The sequence below is a fragment of the Lonchura striata genome, chromosome 1A (assembly GCF_050655825.1).
Source record: "Lonchura striata isolate lonStrDom1 chromosome 1A, ASM5065582v1, whole genome shotgun sequence".
In the NCBI taxonomy this organism is placed as follows: Eukaryota; Metazoa; Chordata; class Aves; order Passeriformes; family Estrildidae; genus Lonchura; species Lonchura striata.
In genome coordinates, this window is record NC_140741.1 from 62340392 (window position 1) to 62368334 (window position 27943).

Genomic DNA, 27943 nt, shown 5'->3' on the forward strand with positions numbered 1-27943 from the left:
TCCCATTTCCGTCTCTGCTTTTCATTAGCTGTTGCAAATACAATGAATTTTTCACATTCACAAATAACATTGGTTTTCAGTGCTGTAAAGAAGAAAAAGTCTGTCTTGTCACTGCAGTGTGCAGTGATTTACATGGCTTTCATTAACGCTTGCAAAGAGAAAGCAGGTTTTTCAGATACAAAATATAGCTATAATTTTTGTCTTTTGTTTATAGTTCTTGGAAGACTGGCTTGCAAGTGTTGCCATCCAGCCTGCTGGTATATTGTCAGGTCAACACTGCAAAAACAAGGTCCTTTCACATGAACCACATGAGTTGCCTCTCCCAGCTACAAAGAGGTCTGACTGTTGCTGTCTTTTTGGCTGTAGATCTTCTGTGTACAAATCATTTACTGAAGCAATGCAGAGCAACAAATGTGTGGGATAGTGGGAATATCAGAAACACATGTGTGGCTTTTTCTGTTGCTGGCACACCACAATACTACATAGGGTCGAAGGAAGAGTCTGATGCCCCAGTCCTTAATCTGGCAAAGGTTTGCCAAATCCAGGAGAGCAGCCTGAGATCCAGCTGAGATTGGCTGCTCTGGTGAAGATTCAACTTCTGCTGCTTCAGTTTAGAAAGGAAATATGGTCGTAAATTCACTGTCCTAGTCTATTTTCAAAACCAGCTTTTCAGATTGGACCTGTGTAGGGAATAGAGAGAAGCTAAGAGGATGTGACCAATGTCTTGATCAAACAGGGACAGGAAAGGATGAATATGAACAGTGAGTTGCATACCCCCTTGCTAGAAGTATTAAAAACCTGCCATTTTCAGCTTAATCTCCCCAGAATTAAATTGCACTTAGTGAATCATCTGGAGGAAGTCCTGCAGCTTTCCCAAAGTCTGAAAGCATGGGGCTGGGTGTGTTTCTTACAGCAGCATGGCTTGTTCCAGGCTGCAGGCATCAGTTTGCAGGCACAGAGGGAAGGGAGAGCTCACAACATCCAGTAAACTTGTCTTGTGCTTAATTCTGGCTATACCTGTGCTTCATTTCTGCTAAACAGGATTGCAATTCTGCAAACTCCAGTCTGTCTGGAGCCAGGAACAGAATATTTTGTGGATGTGTATTTTTCTCACCTCTCTGCCTCTGACAAAAATGCAAAATCATTCATCTTGATTGACTCAGTGAGTAGTTCTGTCACAAGTCCCTTGAGGTTGTATTTATACACAGTGATGATTTTTTTTTACAGACTTATTGGAAATATTTTAAATAATGTATAACATGTTTTAAAAGAAATTCAGCTTCTGTTTTTCTCCACTGGCATTGTTTGCATATTTTTGTATGGAAAGGCAGATTTGTATCTGATTACAATTTCATGGAGCAATGCAAGTCATACTTGTCGCATATGTTGCATGTATGTCTATCTGTTGGTCCTTGATTATGAACACAGTCCATATAAATATATATGTACTGATAAGATGCTGCAGCTATGAATATAAATTTGTACAGCTCCTCATCACTTAGGTTTTTTAAAATATCTCTAATTTGTTGGGATCGTGGATATTTTTAATTATTATATTGGAAAAGTAAAATTAATAATGTACTTCCTGAGAATCAGGTCCAGATATTTCCCAAGTTTCCATTAAGTTAGGAACTGGGTGTTAGTTTTGGTCCTTCTTTTGAGAAAATTATTTTTAGGTCTATCTCTCTAATTATTCCTGTAGAACTGGACCTAGCAAGGGCTGGCTATACTTGGATATAGAATCTTCAGTGGTATCACGGCAGTGATTTTTCTTTATCACAGTAATAAAAGTAAAAATTTTGGCCAGACACTGCTTTTGGAGTCACTAACACAGCAAGACCAGTTCTGAGTGTGTATCAGAGGCCTTATTTTAATTTTATTTTTTAAACACAGTTTCTCTTATTTGAACAACTCATGGAATGTTTAGACCTTCAGAATGAATGTGAATATAGATGACAGAATGGCACAACTGCAGATCTGGAAACCCAGGCCTCTGTCGTTGCAATGGAAAGCACATTAAGAGAATGTGGTAAATTCTGGTTTTCAATATATCTAAGCAAAAATATTTTCTTTTCTCTCTTAACGACAAAGCTTGGACTTATTCCCAGAATTGGCTCTGTGGAGAACTTATGCAGTGAAAAGGATCTAGATGAGTACCAGAAGTATCACTGTATTGAAATTGCATCCGAAGTTGGGCCTCACGTCCTGCCCGAAGCGTGCGCACGGCTCATAGTGAGCTTGTCAGCCCGAATTCACAACGGCGCCGTCGGTAAGGACCAGCTGCTCAGGCAGCTCTTCTGGGTGGTTCCTGGTTTTCCCTTGAGTTTGTAGGATATGTTGACTGTAGAGCTCTCAGCCTGCAGTGATGTAGAAGTGAAGATGGCCAGCATGTGATATCCATGGATGTGCAGGGTATATACCACTGAACCCTGCGTGTACTGCAAATATCTCTTGGTGGCATGAATCTCAGAGTTCTTCACTCATGATGGGCTTCATGGAGTGCCATGAGAGGGACCATGGCAGTGATTTTGTGTCTTCTGAAAAGCATTTGAATCAGATGCTTTTACCATATGGCCAAGGGAGTAATTTTCCTTCTTTTCTGGATGCTATTAAATGACAGATAAGTTTCTAAGCCCTCTCTCTAGATGCTGTAGGCTAGTTGAATGCCTTGGTAAGATTCCAGACATGATGGTACATAAGTTAGTGTACTGGAAGAGATTCACCAAGAAAACCTCGATGATATTCCAGCAAGAAGGCAGTGGCAAGTGGGGCTTGAAATTCCTAGGCAGCCTCCTGGACCCACCATTAGCTGGGCTCAATAGCTCAGGGAATTTCCCAAAGATTTGACCCAGACAAATGGAACTTCTCTGCACTTCCAGTAACAGGAGGGGCCTTTCTGGGTAACTTCAGTGGCCAGCTTCTTTCAGGGAGCCTAGCAGCAATACCTCCAAAGTGATAGCATCTGCTTGGATTGGGCAATTTTTAGAAGGATTGATGCCTCACTCTAATATCAGGTGATGAGGTCACAGTGTGCAACCAGTGAACCCCTCATTTAGGCTTGGGCTGTGCTAACTCCCCATTGGCCTGATTCCTAAAGTGATAAGATTCTCCTAATGAAGTATGATGCACTTTGGTTTTCTAGTGCTTTCCAGAGCACCTTGGACAAACATCCTCTGTGGGTTAGCAGAGCATCTTCACTCAACAAGTTAGTCCAAGGTGTGCAGAAGGAAACAAACAGTACACAGATGCAGACTAAATACAGATTACAGGTTATGACCAGTGTTTCAACTAGATGCAGATTTATAGCAAATCTTTCTAGACTTCAGGATGTCTTTATTTGGATCTACACTTTGCCACACCCTTTCTGTCCTACCCCAAATGTGTGCTGAAGGCAGTGCCTTGAATGTGGCAACTGCAACACCAAGACTTGTGCTGGTGCCTGGTATACCATCACCATTGATGCTACACCATCAAATGATCTAAATTATGGCCATTGTCAGGTTAGCAAATCCCTGAGAAGAATAATCAAGCTCTTTCCTGCCTATTTTAAAATGTGAAACCTGAAGCTGATGAGAGTAGTAGAATTCGTTGACAAACAAACTTGTTTTGATTTTCTTTCCCCTTCCCAGCATGCAAGTGCAATCCCCAGGGGTCGCTGAATGCCAGCTGTAGTAAACTGGGGGGCCAGTGTCATTGCAAAGCCAACGTCGTGGGACGCTGCTGTGACACCTGCTCTGCAGGCAGCTATGGCTTTGGCTTCCACGGCTGCTACGGTGAGTGCCTTGCAGCCAGCACCACTACCAGTACCACTAGCAATACCCCAATTTTTTAGGGCTTTGAATCCCAGGTTATGTGTCAAGCAATATAAACAATGTTCCCATGAGAAACAAATTTTCCATCCCTGCTGCCTTTGAGCAGCGTGAGGGATGAGATGGGTTGGCAGGAGTGCTTTAAGGACACAGCTTTCCTTTTGGTGTTTTCCAGCGTGCGAGTGCCACCCACAAGGCTCGCTGAGCACGCTGTGTGACCAGGTGACGGGGCAGTGCTCCTGCCGCCGGGAGGTGGGTGGCCAGCGCTGCAGCCGCTGCCTGGCTGGGTACTTTGGGTTTCCCCACTGCCGTCCCTGCCCTTGCAATGGCCACGCGGAGCTGTGCGACCCTCTGACCGGAGAGTGCCTCAACTGCCGCGGGTTTACTGCTGGGAGCCGCTGTGAGAGGTCAGTTCGTGGGCAGTGCTGCAGAGCTCCACCAGACACTGCTGGTCTCCAAAATACCTGTGCAGCTGGGGGCCTACAAATGCATCAATGACCTTAACAGGTCATTGACATGTCAACATGAAACTGGGCCTGGCTGCTGAATGTCAGGTTCCTGTTTCATTACTATTACCTATTGCATGTGGGAACATGCATGCAATGCCTGTGGGTGGACAGCAGGCAGGGCATGCACCCAGCATTGCAGCGGGCTACCTGCAAGAAGGCGTTTGAGACATGGATGCCATGGCACCATGTACTTGGAGACACACACAAAGCACTGTGGGATAAAATTACTCCTGCCAGGTTCCAAATTGCCAGCTTTCAAATTTAAAATTCAGCATGAGGCTAGCCAAGAGGTGAATATTGTGTTGAATATTCATTTTAATAGCTGTAATTATCTTCAAGGATTTTAAGTAAATGTGCCCTCTTTGCTGGTCATATCAGTTCTGTGTCACCAGCAAATTAGTTTTCCCACACCTTCCAGCTCCATTCAGAGCACTGCTCCTCTTTTTTATTTTGTACACTGGCAGCAGTATCACAGTTCAACATGGACATCAAAATTAAGATTTTTTTAGTTTGGTTTTGGCTGAACTGTACTTTGTCATTAATTTTTAAGAGGTTTTCCTCATGAAACCTGTTGAGCTTCTCCTCAGTGCTTTTAGACAATACAGTCTTTGGTTGTTCTACTTGTAGATGGCAAACAGATTAAAAATGGGAGACTGAAGCACTTTTTGCCCTATGGCTTTGCAGGATCTCCAGACCCCAGGGGGAGGATAATCAGATAGCCAAGTTTTTTAGCCTTGCCTGTATATATATGGAGAGCTGCGCTCCCATGTGTCATAGTAAAACAGATCAAAGACTGAGGATGCTCCAGAGGCCTCTGTGTTGCTGTTGCTACAGCTGCAGGACTGTGGGAGGCTGGGATGTGGAGGCAGCAGGGGTGTGCAGGGTGATTGAGCCCCCAGGGAGCCCCGAAAACCCACACCAGTTCGGGTAACAGCACAGACACCAGCACCTTGAAAGAGCCATTACCCCAAGTTTGCAGAACGTGTCAAGCAGACCATGGCTCAATACCTATGTTGCATCTAAAATATGCAGTATTCTCTGAGTACTCTTAAGGAATCATTGCTTTTTTTTCTGTGCCAGCACTTTTTACTGCTGTGTGTGTGTCTAGATGGAGATAGATTAATATATGTGCTGATAGGTAAATATACAGAATTTTTATATGGCAACTTTTAGCTGCCTATGCATAGTACATGTGATATGCCATATCATAATTGATCAGATTAAAATTGTTCCAGAGTAGGTGAAAGTCTTCACAAACATTTCTTGAAAGGAAAACATATGTATTATTCTTTTTGCTTCAGATTTTGAGAATACAGCTCTGATTTTCCATTTTAGAACATGTTTGAAGTTTGATATATCTCTACCAATTGATAGAGATAGCATTACAATGATCTGGAATACTAATTTCAATATATACATGTAAATTGATTCACCTGCATGAAGCACTTGACAATTTGTCCTGCTTTGTGTTGACTGCTTTGGCAGGTGCATGGATGGCTATTATGGAAACCCTCTGGATGGAGAACCCTGCCACCCATGCATGTGCCCAGGGCCACCTACAAGCAATAGGTATTTTGCACATTCCTGTTACCAGGACTCCCAATCCACACAGCTTGTCTGTAATTGTCTCGAGGGATATTCAGGTATGAAGCAAAATGAGGACTGGTTTTGATACTACTTAAATTAATATAAGAGAAAAAAAAATTATCATCCTCCACCTGTCATGTGTTCAGAAATAGCAATGAGATAATACTAATAAAACATCTAAGAAGAGTTACTATTGAAATTTACTGAAATGATGTGCCTAAGTTCTGACTAGGAAGAATGGGAATTGTGTAGTTAGTGTTTTAAAAAAGGATTCACCTATGCAGATACAGTGAAGTAATTAATTATTCTGATGTCACTCTCTGGAAATCTCCTCCTTTCCCGAGGCATTACATTAATCTGGTGGGGAGAGGCAGGGAGAACTGCAGTTCCTTGTTACCCATTGCAAGCCCAAATGGGAATGATTAGGGCAGCAAAAAGAGCTGATAAGATTTCCTAATCAGAGAAAGTCTTTCTCCATATAGAGGAAACTCTTTGACATTAAGCCTTAAAGTGACTGCTTCATGGTTCAAATGGTCACTTTAGTAAATGGGTTTCTACTCTCAGCTGTCTAAAATGCAGATCTTTTTGCAACAAACTGATTCCTCATTTCCTAAGTTCTTGTTGACTTAGGTTGAATTCCTGAAGGGAAAGCTGAAGATATTTCCCTTTCCTTGGGCATTAGAAAGAGCTCGTCTGATGGAAGTAAAACTTAATGGGAATCACTGCTGAAAATTAAACCAATGCTGTCATCTTTACTTAGGCAAGGTTCCTTTATAAGTCAAGAATAGTTTTGCTTGAGTAATTGCAGTAGGGTCAAAATTACTCATGTTGGTGTTCACTCAGGGGACTTCTGTCCTCACAAATCACTGCACTCCTCAGTTTTGGATTTTATGGCTCCTGCTCCTTTCCAGCAAGACTCTTGCTCACCTTTGTAGCAGTGGTCTCACTTTGTCAGAGATTGAGAAAGGCTCTGGGTCCTGAGGAGCACAGTGAAGGGAGAAAGTCCTTGGCTGAGGATGAACCAGTGGATGTGGTTTCAGAACACCAGTCTGCCCAGAATGGTTTCTGAGACGCAGAGGTAGCACTCAAATCAGGGCAGGTATTGAGATGAAATGCAGTACTAGTTGTAATGCCAGCAAGCAAGGACAGAGCATCAGAGTTCATCAGAACTCCTGGGTACCCCCTTACGCTCCAATGCTGCTGTTGGACTGAAGGGCCAAGGAAAACCCTGCAAATATGTCTAACCCTGACTACTGCCATTGAATGGACTTTGATGCAAAAAGGTGTTTGGAGTGTTGTATGTATGATAGGGCACTTAATTGCTCTTACTGAAAGGACTTCCTTGGTATAAACAACTTGGGATAAGGAGGGTGTCTTTTGATCAGATTTCAGTGGGGAAGATATAATTTAAACTGTTCAGAGAATTAAAGGGCAATGGTCTCAGGTGAATATTTTCCATTGAAATATGCATTTGAACAGACAGTCTGAATCTTTTAATAATTTTACTAGAAATTACATGTTTCACTTGAATTCCTAACAGCCATCAATATTCTTACCTTTCTCTGACAGGCAAACAGTGTGACAAATGTCCTAGTGGGTTCTACAAAAACCTCAGCAGCCCTGGGCTTGACTGTGCACCATGTCCCTGTAATAACAACATTAATTTGACAGACCCAGAGTCCTGTAACAGGGTCACTGGGGAATGCACCAAGTGTTTACACAACACCCATGGAGCAAACTGCCAGTTCTGCAAACCAGGTTATTTTGGCTCAGCCCTCAATCAAAGCTGTCAAAGTAAGTAACAGCACTGCAACTGTGCTTTACTACCAATAACATTTTTTTTTTTAAGTAGGCTACAAGGAAAGGCTAGACCTTGGAGCGAGGACAAAACTAAAGTAGATAAATAGAGCAAAATATAAGAATCACAAATATATTTCTCTATTTACTATATATAAATATTTCAATGATACAAATAACTTAACATGGCATCTATGAAATTCTTTGTCATCCAAGTCTTGCTAAATCTCATAATGAATATCATTCCTAGGAAATACGCATTTGTGAAATGAAAGCAGTACTCTCTGTTAGAAAAATAAATGTACATTCAGCTTATTCAGGAAGGAATCAAAAGTAAAGGAATCAGTGATAATTGTTTATCCATGCTGCTGGCTGACGTCAGCTAAGCTCAGTTAGAGCTCAGCTAACCAGATGATCTCTTGCTGAACTTCCTGCCTTACCAGTTGTTTTCATTAAATGGCTGGAGTGAGAGCATTCAGGCAATTTAATAGATTCCATGAGGACACGTCAGTAACTCAGCACTTTGAACAGGAGAGTAGGAGTGTAAGGAAAAGCAAGGCACAAGCTTCTTCCCAATTTTTCTCTAAACTCATTTTCACAGATGTGCCTGATTGATGATTTAATTTTTATGGCCAAGATAACTATAAGTATAGTTAAGAAACTATTTTTTTGTGAATCTCTAAAATACAGTCCAAGCCCATCCCTCATTCATTCTTGGAAGATGTCTGTTAGAAATTGTTAAGCAAGAACTTTTGGCTCCTCACAAGGAAGGCTTCTTATCTTACTTGGCTTACTAAGGATTCCCACACTGGATAATGCCTACTGTAAATCAACTTACCCAACATACTTAACATTGCATTCTAATAAGATTCAAAATTCACTGAGCCTTCATTTTCTGTGCCTGTATTAAAAGTGTTGTATATTCACAGTAAGTTTTCTCAAAGCCATATATAAGTTATTACAGAAAGACTGGCAATGTGTATGAGATGTGTATGTTCAAGGTCACTAAAAGGTTACTAAAAGTAAACCTCCAGTGTGGGCTTTATATCTAACTCTGATTGTCCATCAGCTGTTTGTATTACTGTCTGCAGTAGTAATTGTCCTTCTTTTTCCAGTCTGCACGTGCAATCTGGCAGGGGTTCGCTCTGCCATGTGCCCAGGGGGGGACGCAGCCTGCCTGTGTGACCCAGCCACAGGAGCTTGTCCTTGCCTGCCCAATGTGCTGGGTGCCACGTGTGACCAGTGTGCCTCTGGCTACTGGGACCTGGCTAGTGGAAAAGGATGTCAGACCTGTGACTGTGATCCAAAAAACTCCCAAAGCAACCAGTGCAACCAAGTAAGAAAATTACTGTTTTCCAGGTATTTTGACATGGCAAAGTGGGGACCCTCTTATAAATGAAGATTTCTTTTTGTCATATTCCCTGCAAACAAAAAATTCTTTGGAAGCTTGTAGTTGGTGCAATCACACTGTGAGTCATTATCAATTAAAAGTATTGTTCTGATAATGTGGCTTTGCAGTTTGGTCAGCAATTTCTCTTTGCGGGTTGTTTCTTTGTCAAGTGGATCTAAGAAATACATTATAAAAAGATGCCACAGGAAAATGCTGCCTCTTAAAATGCATATAGGGAAGAAGGAAATCCAAACTTGGACCCTGATACTCTGATGAGTATTTTTTAAGTGTTTATTTTCATAAAGTAGCAGCTGTGGCCATTACATTAATAAAGCCTCATCTATCTATACTACTAGAGTACCTTTTCTCATCTTTAATTCCTGTGCACATTTTAGGGCTAGAATGTAGAAAAAATTAAACAGCATTTCAGAATAGAGAGGTGAAATTGTGGTTCCATGGAGTCAACAGTAATTTTGCCATTGACTTCAGAGCACCAGGAGCTTATCCTAAAATCTTCCTGATGTGTTTGCACATTTTTCTTTCAATATGCTCTCTGTTTGTTCCAGTTTATTCAGTAGATTTATTATTTTTTATAGCAAATTTAGTTCTTGACTTCAAAGAACTACTAGTGGTTATCAAAGTTGTAATTTCCTGGAGATAAATTTAATAGCTGAATTACAAAATATTTATTCTAGGGCAATGTGCATAATATACCCTCAAGGTTTTCAATTACAATTGATATGTTGTGTCATTTAAGTTGAATGTTAAAATGAGTTCTTAGATATAACAAAAAATAAAAAAATAATACTGTTTTGCAAAGGAAAAGAATCCTCTCAGATCATTGCCAGAGGATGCAAATAGCATCAGTAGACTGGATCATACAAAATCTCTGACATTAGTAAAGTAAAGCCATTTCTCAGAGTGCATTTTGTTTTCAGGACCTTCAGGAGGAAGATAGGAAAGCTGGGCCAATACTGTGCAAACCATGGTATTCAAAGGCTGTGGGCAAGCAGTGCTGCTGCAGCTCTTGTAGAGCTGAAATAATGTATATCCAGCCCTAGGCTCTGCTGGAAGTTATTTAACCCTATCTGTCTTTACAGCTTACAGGCCAGTGTCCATGTAAGCCAGGCTACAGTGGAAGATTCTGTAATGAATGTGAGGAAAACTACTTCGGCAATCCCCAGATGCATTGTGTTTGTGAGTATTATTATGTGGGACAACTGGATTAGGAACTGCCTCAACATAATTGTTTACCTTTTATATTCACAGGGGAGACAGGGCATACATGTAGAGAAACAGCCTTTCATATGTTTGTGTGTATGAGATGGACAAGTGTTCATATTATTTATCTATATTTTTATTTCAATGGTTAAGATGGAAGTCAGAGATGAAGAAGAGCCACTACTGTGCAGTCCACCTTGCTCTAACTCAAACACTGGTTTGCTTTTATGATCTTGAAATGCGCCTTTTTCATGCATTAATCCCACAGAAAAGGAACAACTGGATGTAACCTGCTGTTCCTTTCTTGCAGCATGTGAGTGTAACCTGGAGGGGACCCGGCAGCCCACGTGTGACAAAGCCACCGGCGCATGTAACTGCCGTGCTGGTGTCACCGGCCGGCTCTGCGACCAGTGCAGCCGCGGCTTTCAGAAGGACTTTCCCTCCTGCACTCAGTGTCATCTTTGTTTTGATCAGTGGGACACTGAAATTGCTGCTCTTGCTCGGAGTGTGCAGGGGTTAATGAGGTTTGCAGCAAAGCTGGAAGATAAAGGAGGACGAATGCCCAGCTGTGACATGCGCTTCAAAGCCTTTGAAGATGCCATTTCTGAAACTGAACGCGTTTTGAGACATCCTGTCCTTTCACTGGAGGCCTTTTCAGTCATCAGGGATTTTCAGGGCTACCTTCAGTAAGGGTTAGGTTGCTCCTGCAAAAGTCCCTTAGCTGAGAAACTATCTTCCCCCAGACTCCACCAGCCATCCCTACATATCAAGTCCCATTTCTGATCAGCACACAGACACTGATCTACTAAGCCACTGTTTTCAATACATCTATGAACAAAATAATCCTTAATATATGCCTAACCCATACAGACATATACTTAAATGCTGGAATTTTCCACTTCATACTAAGGGTTTTCTAAATAAGCCATATAATAAAATGGTTTTGCTTATTTATAAATGTATCTCTTGCCCTCTAAAATGTTGTGTAACTCAGTTCTAGTTTAAGAACAATCTAGTCTGACTTCTGCATAATTATCTTATCCCTTTCAGACAAAAAGTTGCACAGATGGCTCCCCGTTTGCCCTTTGAGTTTCCTGACCTTAACAAGAGCATAGAAGATATTGTAGAAGAAGCCAACCTAGTGTTTGAACTTCTACAACAAAAAATACATCTGCATCAAAGTTTTCAGTACTTGAACTTCAAAGGTAAGTCAGCAATGAATTAAAATGGGTTGACATTTTCCCTGAAATACTGGAATGCTTTCTCATCATTGAACCATACAATATTTCAAAGATCCCTAGATTTTAGCTTGCTATGGTAGCACAAAAATGTTGACATTAACATTTTCTACTGACTTTCCAAATTCCCTTTTATCTTAAAATGCTGTGATTTCTAGCATCCCAAATTTCAGATGCATGTGCCAGGGTCACATCAGTCAGAAGTCTCATAAATCCAAATGCTTACATAAGGATGTAAAAGAAACCCAGTTTCACAGTACAGACTCACATGCAGTAGAACAGCAAAGGATTTCCCCACTGTGTTTGACTCCTTCTGCTCATAGAATCTCTATGTTTGCTCATAGAATCTCTTTTTGCTTAAAGAATCTCTTGTACAGGAACAGTTTATTTAATTAAAGCATACTGTCATAGTGCAGCTTCTTAGGGTTCCTATGGGAAAATACTTGACTTTATGTGGGACAGAAGTAGCTCTCCATCATCAAAAAATGTGAAAGCAGAACTGAGTTCCTTGGCATTTTTGAAAGAATTACATCACCTGTGCTTGAGCTAAGTATAGTCTCCATCAGCTGCTAATAGCTGTAGTGATGATGTCCTACACTGGTTTCTGGAGAAAAATGGGGATGTATCAGGCAGGGATCTTGAACAGAAGCTACATCATCCACAATGGCAGGAGATGGTCAGCAGACTCTTCTCCAAAGCTATGGCTACCAAAATATGAACCCCCAGAAGATAGGGTGCTCACCACAAAAAACACAAGCTACAAGCAATGCTCTCCCACTTACAGTTCCTCTGTTTCATTCAGGCAAGAGAAACTTGGCCCAGACAAGTTGTTGTGGTTTTTTGGGGTTTTTTTTTGGTTTTTTTTTAACCAAAGGAAAAAAAAAAAAAGAAGGAAAAGTCAACAAAATGCAAAGTGGGGCAAATGGGAGAGGGGAAAAGAGGGATTAACTAAGATTTAGGGTTCCTGTGCCCTGTTGTACTTGGCAGCCCCCTGGGGCAGTTCCTTGGCTCAGGTCCCTCTGCAAGCAGCCAGCACAGCTCTCCCAGGCTCCACTTCTCAATTCCACTGAGCCTGCACAGACAGAAAGGCAAAAAGGCAAAGAAACAATAAATCCCAGGAAGGTCAGTGGACACAAAGTTGAAGCATCCATGGTGCTCTCTGGTCACATTCCAAACCCACTTCATCTTTTGGCCTCTGGAGACAGATAAACAGCCCTATAAAAAGCACATGGGAGTGTGGGGAGGGGAAGACCTTGAATTTAAGATTAATTTCCTATCAAGGCCACAAATATTCATTGGTTCTGCTACCAAGCATATAATAGCACAAAAGTAACATTTCCCTCAAGATAAACAGCTTTTCTGATACCCAGGGAGAGACTGGCTTCTCAGTCCATTTCAGACCAGCAGCATATCCTATATATGGCTCTGTCTGCTTTTTCCTCTCCTTTTTGCTGGGGTAGATACACCATCTGGGGCACATCTGGCACTTGTGCCCTAGGCACACACAGAGAATGAGCTCCTGCCTATATCTCTGTGCAGAGGATCAAGAGTTGGAGTCTTCCTGCCAAGCATACATTCAGCTAGATGACCTGGAAACATCAATATCTAATGATAAATTAAAACCACTGGAAAAAGCCAAGATGCAAGTGCTCTTAAAAGAATGTTTGCAGTCTATGAGATCTCATTAAATGATGGCTTTCCAGCACTGGCCCCTGGCTTTGCAGCCACTGAGATGCAGTAATGCAGTGAGAAAAGCTTCCTAGGTTGTAAATCAAGCCTGTGCTAAGACACTGTGTTTAATATAAAGGAACTTGGACTCTCTACAGCTGCATCAAAAACCAAATATGGAAAATGCATTTAGGCCACTTAATGGAGAGCTGAACCACTGTGAAATATTCCTGCAATGGAATTGTTGCACAGAAAAAGTCTCTGGCTTAGATGAGGAGTTATAGCAGTCTCTTGCAAGGTATTTTGTATTAAGAGCTGACTTTAAACTGTATATTGTTTCCAAGAATTACAAGATAAATAAATAGCCCTGATTCCACATGATAACTAAACATTGTTCAGCTTCAATCAAAGCACAGTCAGGGACTTTAGAGCCTGAATCAAAGCACACAGGACTTGAGTGTCTTGTCTTTGACTTCAGCTAGTAACTGAGTCAGTTATCTGGAACAAAGAGAGGTGTTAATCAGACACCTCTAATGCTTTTTCACTGCTAACACATCAATTCTGGCTCTGGACATATTTCTGCCTAGGAATGTGGGCACAAATCTTGGCTCTCCAGAGATCTGGGAAACCTCGACAGCAGCAGTAACAGCTTTAAATTATGTGTGTTGCAAAGAGCCTGAATCCTTTTCTCAGGCTATTAATCTGCAAAAAATGTAATATTCTCCAACCCTTTTGAGCCTACTTAAGGAAAAGCTTTCACTAACCAAACATGACTCTTGCTGGAAAGCATTTTTAGCCTGGCCTAATAGCCTATCACAGAAGTGCTTTTTTTTTAATTCATCAGTCCTGAAATTGGATTTTCCAGAGACAAAAAAGCCCTCATATAGTCCCATTTGTAATTTAAATTTTGGTCTCACTCCAGCAGGCCACTTAACTCTTGGGTGCTATGCTGAACAGAAAGGACAGTTGCTTTCCTGACTCACAATCAGGCAGCAGATCATTTCATGAACACTAGCAGAAAGAGTTTTCCTGCCTAAAACATAATAAATATCAGGAGCTTTTATCCAATCAACAATGGCAGCAATGGCTGAGCTACAGATGAATGCAGATCAGTAGCAGTAAGTGTCAATAATGGGATGTCCTTCATACTTCTGTCTATTCTGTTGCCTTCTCAACACCTTGGCATCCTGTGGATGACATAGGACCCACCATATTTTCATCTAGTTTAGCGGGTTTTATGAGCATTGATAACTATTTCTATTTGGAAACTGGATAAGTAAGGGATTAAAAAGCTTGGCTGAGGAAAAGACAGTTCCTGCTCCTCCCTGCTTCCCAAATCAAACCCAGTGAATCACCTGTCACTCAGCAATTGTCCAGAATTTAAGTAAATGCACAAACTGAATGCAACCAAATGCAGTTGGTACTCAACCCTATTTCTGTTGGTACAGAGGCCATCAGCAACATTAGGAAACACTCTGAAGTATCACTGCTGGCAGAACAGATGACCAGGGGGACAACCCCTATTGTAAGACACTCAGAGTACACCAGGAGCGACACACTCGCTATGTTCGACCATCAAGTCTTAAACACAAGCATGGTGCTACAACAGCTCAGAATGATCAAAAGCCCTGACATCCAAAACTTAAATGAAAAGGTAGGTGCTGTGGATTTTGAACGAAAGCTAAATAACCCCCAAAACCAAAAAATCCCTTTTTTGATATTGTTAGTAAGTTTCATATTAAAAGAGTGCTTACATGCATTTTTAAGCATTTTACATGCATGCATTGGAAAATGGCACTTCCTTGCCACAGCCAATCAGATCAAAAACAACTACACTTCTCAGCTGTAGTTATTTCCAACCCTCTGGAAGCCATTGCTCCCAGCACAAGGAACTGTTTAAGCACTCTCTAGTCTCAAGAGGTCATCAAAGTAATTTCAGGAAGATGAAGGCAAACCTCCATGAGTAAGTTAAACTAACCAGAGTGACTTTATCCTGGAGTGGATGGGGACATATCCTTTGTGTTACCTCTGGGAAGGAAGGTGATTTCTATTCTTCTGCAGGGCAGCAGTAAATACCTGACAGTGCCAATTCATGACAGATCTGAAAGAAATCATCCACGTAAAACTACAGATTCCATATCTGTGTCAAAATACATGGAGGACTAGAGATGGCACCTTGTTCTGTTAGAGGTTACCTGGATCCTTTAGAAGAAGCCATTGACCCATGGGCTGGATATAGCTAGGGAATGTTTTCAGCCCTTTTGCTGAAGAAGAGTGAAGCAAGGGTCTTAGTGCAACACATGGAGCCTAACAAATGGCTCCTGTGAGGATGCTCAGAGCTATGGGCTGCTGTTGCATCCTTCAAACTAGGGGAGAGGGACCTGTAACTGGCAGTGATACCCATCTTTACAAATACCAGTTGCTTTACAAATATCCTATCCTATATTCAATGTTCAGATGATGTCAAACATCTTCCTTCCCTCAGGAGTGTGTCTCAGGCCCTCAGAGGAGTCCTGACATAAGCATCTTCCCTATTGCAGATCTGTGGTGTTCCAGGAGACCAGCCATGTGTCACAGCAGCCTGTGGGGGAGCTTTGTGCCAGGACAGTCATGGACTAAGGAAGTGTGGTGGCCCAGACTGCACTGGAGCTCTTCCTTTCTCCTCTGAGGCCTTCAGGAAAGCTGAGGAGACTGCTGTGTTGCTAAATAACTTGACTACTCAGCTACAGGAACCTGGGAATCAGGTGCTGTATATCAAACCTACATTTGTTCAGTGAAATGGATGGAGGATGAGAGATTTGGGAGGTCACAAATCTACAAAAACTCACCTGCTCTTTGGACAAAGAGCAGTGACATAGTAATGGACTCTGTCCCAGCATCATAGACCTATCATGATTCAGTACCAGGTTCCAGCCCCGCCAAGAGATTGTCTTTATCTAGATCTTCTTCCTCACAGCTGCTAAGACTTCAAAAGTCATGGTGCCCTGTGTCTATGTTTCAGGCTAGAATTGTCTAATTTTTTACTGGGAAAGATTCAAAAGGCACCATTTGTCAGTAGCCTGACATGCTTATTGCAATGGGATTACTGCTGTGCATGGCGTTAAGCTCTATTTATACAACTTTATACTACTCTTGTGTTTGCCAATAAATTACTTTTTAAAATAATTTCAAGATGAAGCTTTTCAGCCCCCAGTAATGTTCAGGAGGGCATCAATTAGTTGACTATACTGCACAGTAGCAGTGAAAAATAATTCAAGCGAAGTGTGGCCAATGCAACACATGCCAAGGGAACAAAAGACAAATCCCAAAGCACCAGTGAGGAGATTGCTCTTATTAACAGTCAGATATGATGCCTGTTACAGTTATAGGCAAAGCACAAGTTCCAGCAGAAATTACATTCAGCTGTGGCTTTGTCCTGTCCCTGCAGGATGCCTGGGCATCCATTTCCTCTTCTTAAAATGCACTCGGCGCTGCATCCCGGCCAGCCGGCTGGGAAATGTGCAACTGGGGCCCCAGGACGCGGAGAGGCGGCAGCCGAAGGCGTCCCCCGAGCCGGGAGCGCCAGCCGGGCTGCCGGGACATCGCCTCTGGTGCGCGCAAGCCTCAGGCACCTCCGTGATAATATCAGTGAACTATTTGGAGACATTTCAGAAATAAAAACATCAGCATTTTTCTCGTTGCATTGGAAAAGACCAAATCCCTTCCCTCAGTAGACCACAGATGTACCTGGGCCATTCTTGAAGGCAAAGCCCTTACCAAAGTAAAATACTGTTGGAATTTAGTAATTAATCTAAAGTTCTCATTTAAATTATCAAGAATACTAATTCAGTGGTAAAATGTAACTTTTAAAGACAAGCCTTGAACTCTACCTTACTTGTGTCCTCTTTAACTGTTTTTTTTAACAGCAAGTCCAATATGAAATGACAAATGAAATTATATTTTCTCTAATCAGATCTGAATCTGATCCCTGACAAGCTACAGTATTACAATAACTGTCAGTACTCTTTTTTTTTAGAAACAGAAGGGGGCTGTGGTTTAGCAGTGGTTGCAGAGAGAAAATAAAATGCTTGATTTAGGCTTTTTCTGAGGCCAGATGAAGACCAGGATGTAGCAGCTTCTGGAGTTCCCCAAAGAGGTCTCCTACTACTTTTCAAAGCCACATCAAGTGATTCCAGATGAGGCTTGGATCAAAATTACTTTTGTGTCAGAGCCCAACTTGCCAAGCAGTGACAGATAACCTCCAGAAAATGGCACTGCTGTTTCTAATAATATTTCCAGGTTAAAAGCATTAGAAAAATGGCAGAAGACAGCAAACTGAAAGGCTCACGATTTAATGGACAACTGGTGACAGCTATGAATCAAATTGAAGCTGATGGAGAGACCACTAAGGAGTTCATCCAAAAAGTGAAAAACTTCTTGTTAGGTAAATATGCAATGTTCTTTTTGACTAGTTTTTCATAAATATATTCCAGTGTAATACAGCCTAATGGACAGCCAGAAGATGATCTAGCTGTGTATGCATGAAATTTCTCATCTACATCCTGAGCTGTGCAAATTATTTCAATCCCTTTTTTCTAGTGCTTCTTTCTCCCAGGTGATAGTACTTTGTATCAATTTTACAATATATCTGTGACATTCCGATTATCATCTTTTATTACTGTGTTTAATTTCAAGTAACTCTCTCTGTTCCTAGTTTATCTGAGTAAAGGACTACTAAAATAATTTCATACAATATATAATGGCCAGGAATGTCCAATGCATCCTCAAATTGTTATTCCACCCCCTTCTTCCAGGCCCATAAATAGAGGCTCCTGGTAGGGAGCGTGGGAATTAGGACACATCCCACTCCATCGTCTCCATAAAACTGAAACACAAGGAATCAAAGGATTCTGGTAGAACTTCACAGCTCTCATAAAAAAAATAACAAAACAACCGTATATACTCTAAAAACTTTCCACTCTTGGGATTGCAGGAAAATGCTGTAGGAAACAGATCCAAAATTTTTTTACTAGATGTACACGAAAGGGTTCAAATGTGGCAGGATCTTCTTTAATCTCATGAATTTCTGTGGATTATAGTAATTCATACCTCTATGTCCAAATGGGAGCAAGGGTAGAAGACAGAGGACTTATTTTGTTCAGAAAAATTTGCATTATTTTATTGAATTGGAAGATTTAGGTTCATTTAATTTCTTATGAGTCTCAGATTTTTTATCGATAGCCACTGATAATTCCATCTTTCCCTCTTCTTTATGTTTCTTAGTAGATACACAGTGTTTATTAACAATTATAAAAAATTTTTTCCAAATCTTTGTTTGGTTAATTGAAGTTTAAGAACACGAACAGCTGAGAAGCATGCAGTTATATTAACTATGCTGTACTCAACATTGATTTGAATGGTGATTCTGGATGAATATATTTCTACAGAAAATAGGTCTTAGAAATACACTACTGTTTGCACACAATGTCTTATATTTAATTCTTGCTGACTTATTATGGAGATTAACACAACCCATTTAATATATCTCAAGTGCTTTATCATACAAGGTCTTGTCTAAAAATGTAAGTGAGCAGAAGACAAAACTGATGATGTGACTTCTCAAGGCTTGACTACTCTGTGTGTGCCTCTGCCTCTTAGCAAAGAGCTAGGACAGGCTCATTTGTAATGGGAATTGTCAAAACATGGGGTTTTTTTCTATTGTAAATTCCCATTCTATGCAAGTCTGACCCAAGTTCCTTCTGCAGCTTAGCCTTTCTCATTAACTAGCAAAGGAACCACTTTCTCAATATTGTGGCAACTTCAGGGAAGGGATTACACCCACTGGCCAGCTTGGAAATCTCCATTCACACCCCAGCCTCACCAGCACCTCTTTGATCTGTGGGCCAAGGGAGAAATGGGCTCTGACACATCTAGCTGTGCTGGGCACTGATTTAAAGCCCTCCACGGGCTCTGTCCTACATCAGAATTTTAATAACTCAGTTCAAAGTGGGTTCAAATCCTCATTTCAGCCAGTTCTGACAACACTAACAGCAGTATCTGGAAGCATAATATTAAATTACAAAATGTTGGAGATAATTCTCTTACCCCCTTGCTGTGCCTGTCAGTTTTATTCTCCCACATAACTCAAAGGGTAGGCAGCCATAATGACCATTTACTGGGAGGAAGGAGCTACTTCAGGATACTCTCAGCTCCATTTCTGTTGCAGATGAGAGTGCACCTCCAGAAGACATTGAGAAGGTGGCAAATTATGTTCTGCAAATAAACCTTCCCCTGACTCCACAAGAGCTCACAGGCATGTTTGGCAAACTCCAAAGCATTTTGAACCACTGTGAGAAGTACAAACTAGATAATAAGAGAAACACAAAAAGGGAGGATGCTCAGACACTGCTGGTGGAGGCACAAGAAGCTGAGTAAGTAGAGTATTTTCATACTGCCAGCTCCAGCTGGGGTGACACTGTGCACAGTAGGACTGCTCCATACCCCTGGCAGTATCCCAGTAACACTGGAAGGGGAGTTCAGATGGAGATTTCACCTTGCCTTTTCCACAGGGTCTCTCCAGCAGGAAGGAGCCATTACCACTTGGCTGCAGGAGCCAACATGCTGAAAGGAAGCAGCTCCTGACAGCTCTTGGTTTCTCTGCCTGCCAAATCAGAGAGGCCAAAGCAGCCAGTTAGTTCCACCTTGGACCTGGTAGAGCATTACATCTGGCTCACTAGGTGGTTTGAATAAGGGTGAGAAAGACCCAACAAGAGAAAAAAACATGTTCACCCATGAGTCTTCCCTACTAGCTGTGCACCACCAGGCAGCCAGCAGCATCCACCTCACCCTGAGTACAGCAACTCAGGTGCCCCCCCACAAAGTCCTTTTCTGAGGTTTTGCTTTACCAATTTAGCACATTTTTAATGGTTGTTGTTGGACTTGAGGAAACATTCCTGTATGCCATTCCTGAAACTTGTTCTTGCTTTGCTTACCACACCACGATACTACATACACTTCCTTTTTTCCATTTTAGCAAAGCAGCTAAAGCTCTTCTACCAGTGGATGAAATTAATAATAAACTAAAAAATATTGTGAAGTCCCAAGGACACTCCAAAAACACCATCATAAAGTTAAATGAAGAGATACAAGGCATTAGAACACAAATCTCTCAGGTATCTTGCTGCAAATATTTTAATTTATTTGTTAGATTTATTAGAAAGAGATACTTCATTCTGAAGTTTCCTTAAGATAAACAAAACCAGAATGTGGCACAGATATGACACCAATTCCATACTGCTTAAGTGTCTCTTAATCCATGGCCAGTCCCTCATTACCACGTGCCACAAGCTGGATGGATGTTGCATAAGAAATCACAGCCTTCAATTGCTCTGTTTTAGGCTGAGAACCAAGTGAACAAGACAAACGATAAACTAAATGACTTGGCAGTTAAACAGACTGAGATGGAAGATGAAAGTGCCACATGGCAGGCAAAAACGCTGATGAACAAGAATCAAGCTACAAAGGCAAGAGCAGAGGCAGAAGCAGCTCACAAGCAAGCCCAGAAAACTGATAATGTAAGCCCTTCTGTCATGTGTTAAGGGAAAAAAACTTCCTCCATGTTTAATAGTATTTTTGCTTCAGAAGCATTGCTGTCATCAAAACTTAGTATTTTCCTCATGCCATGCAGTGTAAAATGCCACTGTTAAGAAGAATTTGTGTTTTATTTTAAGGTTTCTGGCATACACTTCTGTTTGCTTGAATGACAGAAAACATACACATTTCTCTGGCTACTTCATGACATTCTTTTCTTGCACTGTGTATAAGACTTGTAGTCACCATGGGCACTAATAAACACAACAGAACAAATCACAAAACCAGATATTAAAATATCTGAGTGATGGAAGCACCCCGACAATTCATCCTGTGTTGTTCTCCTTCAGAGAAAATTGCTGTGGGAGTTACTTGGGGTTTTTGATTGGTTCAGTGCTTTCCAGTAGTTCAGTTTTTTGAAACTGCAGCCAGAAATTTGCTAAAATGGCAAGAACCAAGTACCCTCAGCACAAGCTTGGAACATGGCCATACTTCCAAGTTACAAGAACCATAGGCAAAAGCTAAACTGCAGCCTCAACAGCAACCTAGATCAGCAGGGAACAGATTAGCCAGTGAATGTTTCTGCAATTGAAAATGTAAAAAACCCAATGCTGCTACAGATAATTCATGAAATTTGAATTAAGCCTCATGGTAAAATGAAATTTACAGAAAAGCCCTATCAACAGAAGAAAAACCACCATAAACTTAAATATTTTCTTTATTTCCTTGCCCCTCCTTCTCCTTTAGATTACTCCACTGGCAGTTTGTTTTAATTGATGTCTATCATGTTTTGCAAAATATTTTTCAATGTCTACAAATTAAGGATGTATTTTTTAATATTTAAGAGAATGAGAAACAAACTTTGGTTCAAAGAGGATGTTAAAAAAAGTATTAAAACTTCCTTCTGTACACCAGATTAATTATGAAATGCTCTTTAAAAGTAATGGCATTTTGTTACAGGAATTTACTGATGTTAAAAGAAAGTACACCATTCTTCAAGAAAAGCTAAAATCCCAAGGACCTCCAAAAGTAACACGAGAAAAAGTGAAGCAGTTGAAAGAAGAAGCAGAAAAACTGGCTGAAGAAACTGAAAAGAAGATAAAAAGAATAACAGGTGAAGTTCTCACTTCCACAGAGTGGTAAGAACTGTGTAGTCATAGCTGAAGACCTTGCCCACAGACACTAACACACTAAGTTCATCCAAAATTAGGTTTAAAACAATTTACCTGGTGAAAAACGCTGCCTGAAGCTACTAATTCTAAAAGTAACTGAATTGATTTGGCTTATGTACTTTTTCTGATTTAAATCCACTGCTGTAAGCAAAGGTTAAGAACTGTCCACACAGGGACTTGCAGAGATTTTCTTCCGTTTAAAAACAGGGCAAGTGCAAAACCTGTGTAACACCTGCCTGCAGACTTGGCTGGAGGCCCTGAATTGTGCCTTTGCTTTGGGCACTTGGACCTACGATCCTTCCCCTACGCTCTGTCCTTCCCCACATCACCCAGGGGAGGCCGTGTGTGACAGAGCTCTAGGGCAGCTGTTTTCCATCGGTCCACACTTGTTCCCCTTCAGGCATTGTCTCTGAGCAATGGCAGGACAAACCAGCTACAACTACCAGCTTGTGGAGACCGAAGCTGGCCTGCCCTGAATCTGTGGGGCCGTGCCTGTCCAGCAGAGGGGTCACGGGCACTGGAGACCCTGGCTGCTGTGGCTGTACTGGCACCGCTGTGCACACAGGCTCAGAGAGTTACCAAAAAGGAAGAGCACACCTCATGTCTCTGCATACAGGAAACCCAATTCTCCTTGTAGTTAAGGTCTGAGCATTCCCACTGGGAACCCTTAGGCCAAGGGCCCTCCCAGGCTCAGTATCAGAAAATACCATGTCACATCAGCAAAACTGAAGCAGAAACTCTATCCCAGGAAAAAACTCTTCAGGACAGGATCCAAATAAATATTCTGAGCACCTACCTTGAGGAAAGGTGTTAAGATGCTCCAAGTCACTCCAAATCCCTGGACAATAAGGGTATTAGAAATAGGCAGTGAATCCTGTGGGTTTAACTCAACACCAATATGTTTACATTGGTGTAGCTTCATGGGAACCATCAGAAAACAGTTACACAAGTGAGGGAAACCTAAGCCCATCACATCCAAGTTGTCTAGGCTTTACACACATCAGGGGACACACTGTTCCTCCAAGTTTCCACTTAAACCACATCCTTTAAGAGCTCCATGTCCTGTCCCATCCTAGCTGATGGGCAAAAGCACATGCTGAGATATTAATTTCTTCAAGGTTGTCATGCTCCTCTTGCTATCCAGAAGCCAGACTTTTCCCTCCAGTTGCATATGTAACATTCCCCATTTAAAATGGGCTTATTGCCTCTAAAGTTCATGGGAAAAAAATGCTGCTAATCCCTGGATTTCACTTACACAACAAATGTGAACATCATTGCATGTCTCTGCTCTTCCAGATTTGGAGAAGAAGCTTCAGGAACTGAATCAAACCAAACAAGATAAGGCAGATCAACTGAGACAACTAGAGGAACAAGTGATAGCCATTAAAAATGAAATTATGGAGCAGGAAAGCAAGTATGCAACATGCAAGAGTTAGGGTCTGAACAGACCATCAGGTAAAAGGAAGCTGAAATCACCATGATTACCACATCCTGAGAATCCTGGCACAGGCCACTCTCCTCTGGAAATATATCTGAAGTGGCCTAGTGAATAATACAATTTTATCTTTTTCTCTTTTTCTTCTTTTGCCCAGTTGAGTTTATATGGAAATAGGAAATTCTTTGTAATAAACCATCTGATTTAGTAATCAGGTGTAGTCTTTGAGGGAGCTGTACAATATACTCCTGTGCAAAGCTTCTTGTGCTGGGAGGGTTGGAAATGCAAAAGGAGGATTGCTCAGAGAGCTGCTGGTAGCTGTCTCTGTAAAGACAGACTCCCAACACATGGTGTCTTCTGCCAACCCCTAAAAACCGTGGCTGTGCCATGGCCCTGCAAGGGACTGCACGGACGCAGCTGGGGCGATGCAGATGCAGCCCTGCAGGCTCCAGCAGCCAGCAGCACAGCCAGCAGCACACCCAGGCACTGTCCCTGCTCCAGCCGCATCTCTGCACTGAGGCAGAGCAGGGCTGTCTCGCCAGGAGCCCTGACCGTGCGAGGGTCCCGCCGTGCTCCCGGGAAATGCGGCGGCAGCAGCTGCTGCAGCGCCGGGCGGCAGAGCCGCTTCCCCGGTGCCCGCTGGATGGCAGTGCTCAGATGCTGAACGCCGAGAGCAACTTCAACATCTTTTCTCCGGCTACGGCGCTCCTGCAGTGCCCGTTTTTCTTACGTTTATAAGGGGTTCACAGTTTTCATTAATGTAACCAGCAACTGGAGAATAACTCCAGCTCTTCGGTTTAAGCTGCGAGCCTAAAGGGCTAGAAATGTTGAAAAACAGTTTCTCCAGCTCTTCTCCCACAATGCAGCACTTCACAGAAGTCAGGGCTCACTCAGCAATTTCTTTTAGCCATCAGGAACACATGAATTGGCCTAAATTTTAGGCTGTAATTAATTTTTAATATATTAATAAAGAAGGAATCTGTGTTTATGCAACTGATATAGACATGCCAGAGTTTGACTGAAGTGAGCTATGCCTCAGTTTCAAACTCCCACCCTTAGTATACAAACTCCTGCAGGTCGCAGAGCAGACTAATTATGGGTCTTCCTCAGTCAAAAGCAGTCGTGTAATTCCTGGCCGGACTGTCCCACAGCGAGGGACTTCATAGCACGGTGCTGCTTCAGAGCTTGGATGCAGCCCAGACCACATCTGTAAAACTCAGGAATGCCCTGCGGGAACACAGGGCTCTTAACACTTACCCATGCCAGCAACACCCGTGAAACAATCCTTATCGATCCAACGGAGATAAACATTGCATAGTTATCACCCTATGTTTACAAGAGCTTTAGTAGCATTGGTATGTGCTGGGGGCTTGGGTGGGAATTGCTGGCAGATGAGATTTCAGAGATACTCTAATTCAAACCAGCTGTGCTCCAGGGCAATGAGCAACATGCATTACACTGTAACACATTCTATTGTGAAAATAATGGAATCAAATTATAATTTTGATATAATCCAACACAGCCACCTGAACGGAGGAATGCATGGAATTTGTGGGTTAGCTTCTGAATTTTAGCACTTCAGAAAAAGTGGGGTGTGAGGCTTCTTTCTAAGTTACTAGGCTGTAATCAGATGATTGTATTTAGGCTGACTCTGGCATAATGAAATCAAACATCTCTATTTTACTCCGAGCACATAGCAAGCTGCTCACATGCAGGTCTCTAGGTAATGAAGGATTTCCTGCAGGCTTCAATGCAACTCTGCTGTACTGCAGCTGGAAGAGGCAATCTGAAGCTCTTTGACAGAAATTCCCAATTGCATATAAACCAAAATTATTTTGTTTGTATGAAAATAAGCTTTAAAAATCTGAATTCACAAGCAAAAAGTTGAAAAAGAACTTCCTCCTAAAATCCACTGTTGACTATGAGAATTGCTGTATGACTTTCCACAAGCTGCATTGATAAGAAATCTGTAAACACAAGGCAGTCAAACAGGCCTGGAGAGGAGATGTATCCATGGGGGGAAACAGAAATCACTGAAAGGAAAGCGGAAGCAGGAAGAAGAAATTCAGCACAAAGTCTAACCTCCGCTCCCTGCCTCCAAGCATGCTCAGACACACAAAGAAAGCGGCCACAGAATTCCAAATCCATTTTGTGACAGCTTCAGAAGTTTACAACTGTGCAGCATTTCCCACTGGACATGACACAAAAACTTTCAAAGTATTTTTTCAAAGTTAATTTGTGGGGAAAATGCTGTCTCTAGATAAAAAAATACCTATTTGTAGTTCCCCCTGGACCTTCTCCTTGAGGGCAGAAGTGGCTTCAGAAAACTGTTTCTTGAAAAATAACTGAAATAAATTTCCTGCTGTAGAGCATTTTTACTTTAATGGCATTAATCAAAATGCAAGCAACACAACCAAACTGACATATAATCAAAGATATATTTAATCAAAATCATATCATCAGCTCTGTCTACCAGGCATTCGACCACTGCAGTGTTTTAAGAACATGGGTGATCAAGTGGGTCCCACTGGGGTCAAATTCTGAAATTTTGTTTTTTGAGACTTCCAACCATGCACAAAAATGGACACTCCAGGGCAGCAAAGGTGGTTCACCAACCACAAGGAGAGGGCACAACACGAAACTGAATTTTTATCATTTGAAGAATCAAATTAAAATACTCCCACTCACTGTTTGTCATGAGCACTGCAGAGAGGGAGGGACACAAGTCCCCTGTTCCTAATTACTCACACACTGAGTGTGGTGGTTTCCCTTACCTCTGAAAAAATACCACGGTTAGGGGTGATGGTGGCAACCCCAGGCTGTGGCTGAAGCTCCAACTCAATCCCTGATGTCGCATGGCAGGGTCACCCCCAGGCTGGAACAAAGTGTGTTTTCATGCTTTCTATGCCAAGGCACAAAGGAGCCTATAGGGGAGGATAGGACTTCTACAAGGCTATGAAAACAAAAAAAAAAAACAAAAGAAGAAAACTTCAATCAAAGTTGGGAAAAACAGAAAATGTCCACTGGCAATGAAACAGTTGCACATGGGGTGATGCTGCTGCCCATCTGCCATGGGCCAGAGGAGGCTCTACCAGCAGCAAAGTAAAACATTTTCTGTTAGTGGGGGAACAAAAATGTTTGGTGTACTGAAACTTAAAAAATATAACAGGGCTATGAAACAGAATTTGTTTTGTGAATTTAGAAAACCACATTGCAGAAGAAGTTTAGAATATTACAATTCCTGCCCTGTCAGTTTAGAATGATTTAATTTTATGGATCTCTTTAATGAAACAGCTCCACAAGTTCTTTAATTCAGAGTCTTGGGTTATGTTTCAAACCTGGTGTTTAACCTTTAGGGCAAGTCACTTGGTATCTCTCTGTTTCTGCTTATCCATCTGTAAAATGAGAATGAACATATTTACCTACCTCGGCAGGGTTTGCTGGGCCAGACAGACCATAGTGTGTTTTCATTCTGGCACTGCAAATAGTGAGGGCAAAGTGTTCTTGGGGGACGCTGGTACCTGGTAAAGATTTACACAAGTACACGTGTTACACATGCACAAGCAAAACCTGGGTATATAAACTCAGACATTTGTCCCAGCCACAGCCATCCTTCATACAGACTCCTAGGCATTATTTAACACTAAACATGTTTCCCGGGTGCTGAGGAAACTCTGCTACCAGCCAATGAAGCCCTCATGTTCCCCAGCAGAGGCCAGGGCACTGATGTGAGAGGCTGGGGTGGAGGGGCAGCTCCAGCACAGTCATTCATTCCCTGCAGCTGCCCCAGTGCTCCCAGTGAATGCCACACAGCCTGGCAGTGGCTTTGCTGGCCTTGCTGGGCCTCTGTCTGGGCCAGAACTGACCAGGTATGGCAGCCACCATCCCCAGGAACGGCACTCCTGAGCCACATGTGCTGGCATCACAGCACCAGGCAGAGCGGGGCTACCAAACCTTGTGTGTAACAGTTGCCAACTCCCTGCTTCTTTGCTGGGATTTGGACCTTACCACACAAGTATGCACCACTGTCCGTCCATCCATCCATCCATCCATCCATCCATCCATCCATCCATCCATCCATCCATCCATCCTTTCCTTGCAGGGGCCCGGCTTCATCCACGTACCGGCAAAAGGCAGGATTAGGTCAATAATCCCATTCCTTCTTTGCTTCTCCACTGACAGGGGCAGGGAGGGGGGGGCACCGGACTGGTAATTTCCCCCCCGCCATCTGCCACCCCCTTCAATTATCGCACCCTGCCCAGAGCCCGCTCCCGACGCTGGAAAGGGCACAGCCTGCGGGCCGGGGGGCTGGAGTCCCCGGTGCCCCGCTCGGGGCTCCCTGGCTACAGCGGGACAGGACCTCTCCTTGCCTCCCACCCCGACCGAGCTGCCTTTCCTCGACGGCTGCGCTCCCTGCCCCGGCTAAGGGCACGGCTGCCCCAGGGCGGGGGGCCGGGCGGGAGGGGCTCGGCTCAGCCCCGCGGATGCGGAGGGGCGGAGGAGGAGGAGGGGGAGGAGGAGGGCCGGGGGGCGCCCGGCGGCGCGGGG

At 42.5% G+C, this 27943-nt stretch overlaps 1 protein-coding gene and 1 long non-coding RNA gene across 3 annotated transcripts in view; one reads left to right on the plus strand and one right to left on the minus strand.

Annotated features, from left to right (window-relative positions):
* Positions 1–23644, plus strand: part of LAMB4 (laminin subunit beta 4) — a 41543-nt gene extending 17899 nt beyond the window's left edge. Inside the window, exons 17-35 of the mRNA XM_077783139.2 lie at positions 215–336; positions 1042–1162; positions 2092–2269; positions 3630–3773; positions 3985–4216; positions 5804–5961; positions 7475–7699; positions 8818–9038; positions 10193–10289; positions 10624–10999; positions 11364–11518; positions 14668–14873; positions 15760–15963; positions 17498–17642; positions 19425–19629; positions 20232–20370; positions 20596–20772; positions 21749–21902; positions 23257–23644. Of these exons, the coding sequence (XP_077639265.2) occupies positions 215–336; positions 1042–1162; positions 2092–2269; positions 3630–3773; positions 3985–4216; positions 5804–5961; positions 7475–7699; positions 8818–9038; positions 10193–10289; positions 10624–10999; positions 11364–11518; positions 14668–14873; positions 15760–15963; positions 17498–17642; positions 19425–19629; positions 20232–20370; positions 20596–20772; positions 21749–21902; positions 23257–23396 (3399 nt within the window). The 3' untranslated portion in view covers positions 23397–23644. The remainder of the gene's footprint in view (positions 1–214; positions 337–1041; positions 1163–2091; positions 2270–3629; positions 3774–3984; positions 4217–5803; positions 5962–7474; positions 7700–8817; positions 9039–10192; positions 10290–10623; positions 11000–11363; positions 11519–14667; positions 14874–15759; positions 15964–17497; positions 17643–19424; positions 19630–20231; positions 20371–20595; positions 20773–21748; positions 21903–23256) is intronic.
* Positions 96–27930, minus strand: LOC146763503 (uncharacterized). Of its 2 annotated transcripts, XR_014952281.1 has the most exons (4): positions 27520–27918; positions 26822–26916; positions 26170–26348; positions 96–12623 (listed from the first exon to the last, which is right to left on the minus strand). It is a non-coding gene; the product is annotated as an uncharacterized LOC146763503 (long non-coding RNA). The 2 variants fall into 2 exon arrangements; XR_014952280.1 differs by having other exon boundaries at positions 96–26348; positions 27520–27930.
* Positions 27931–27943: the final 13 nt, after the last annotated feature.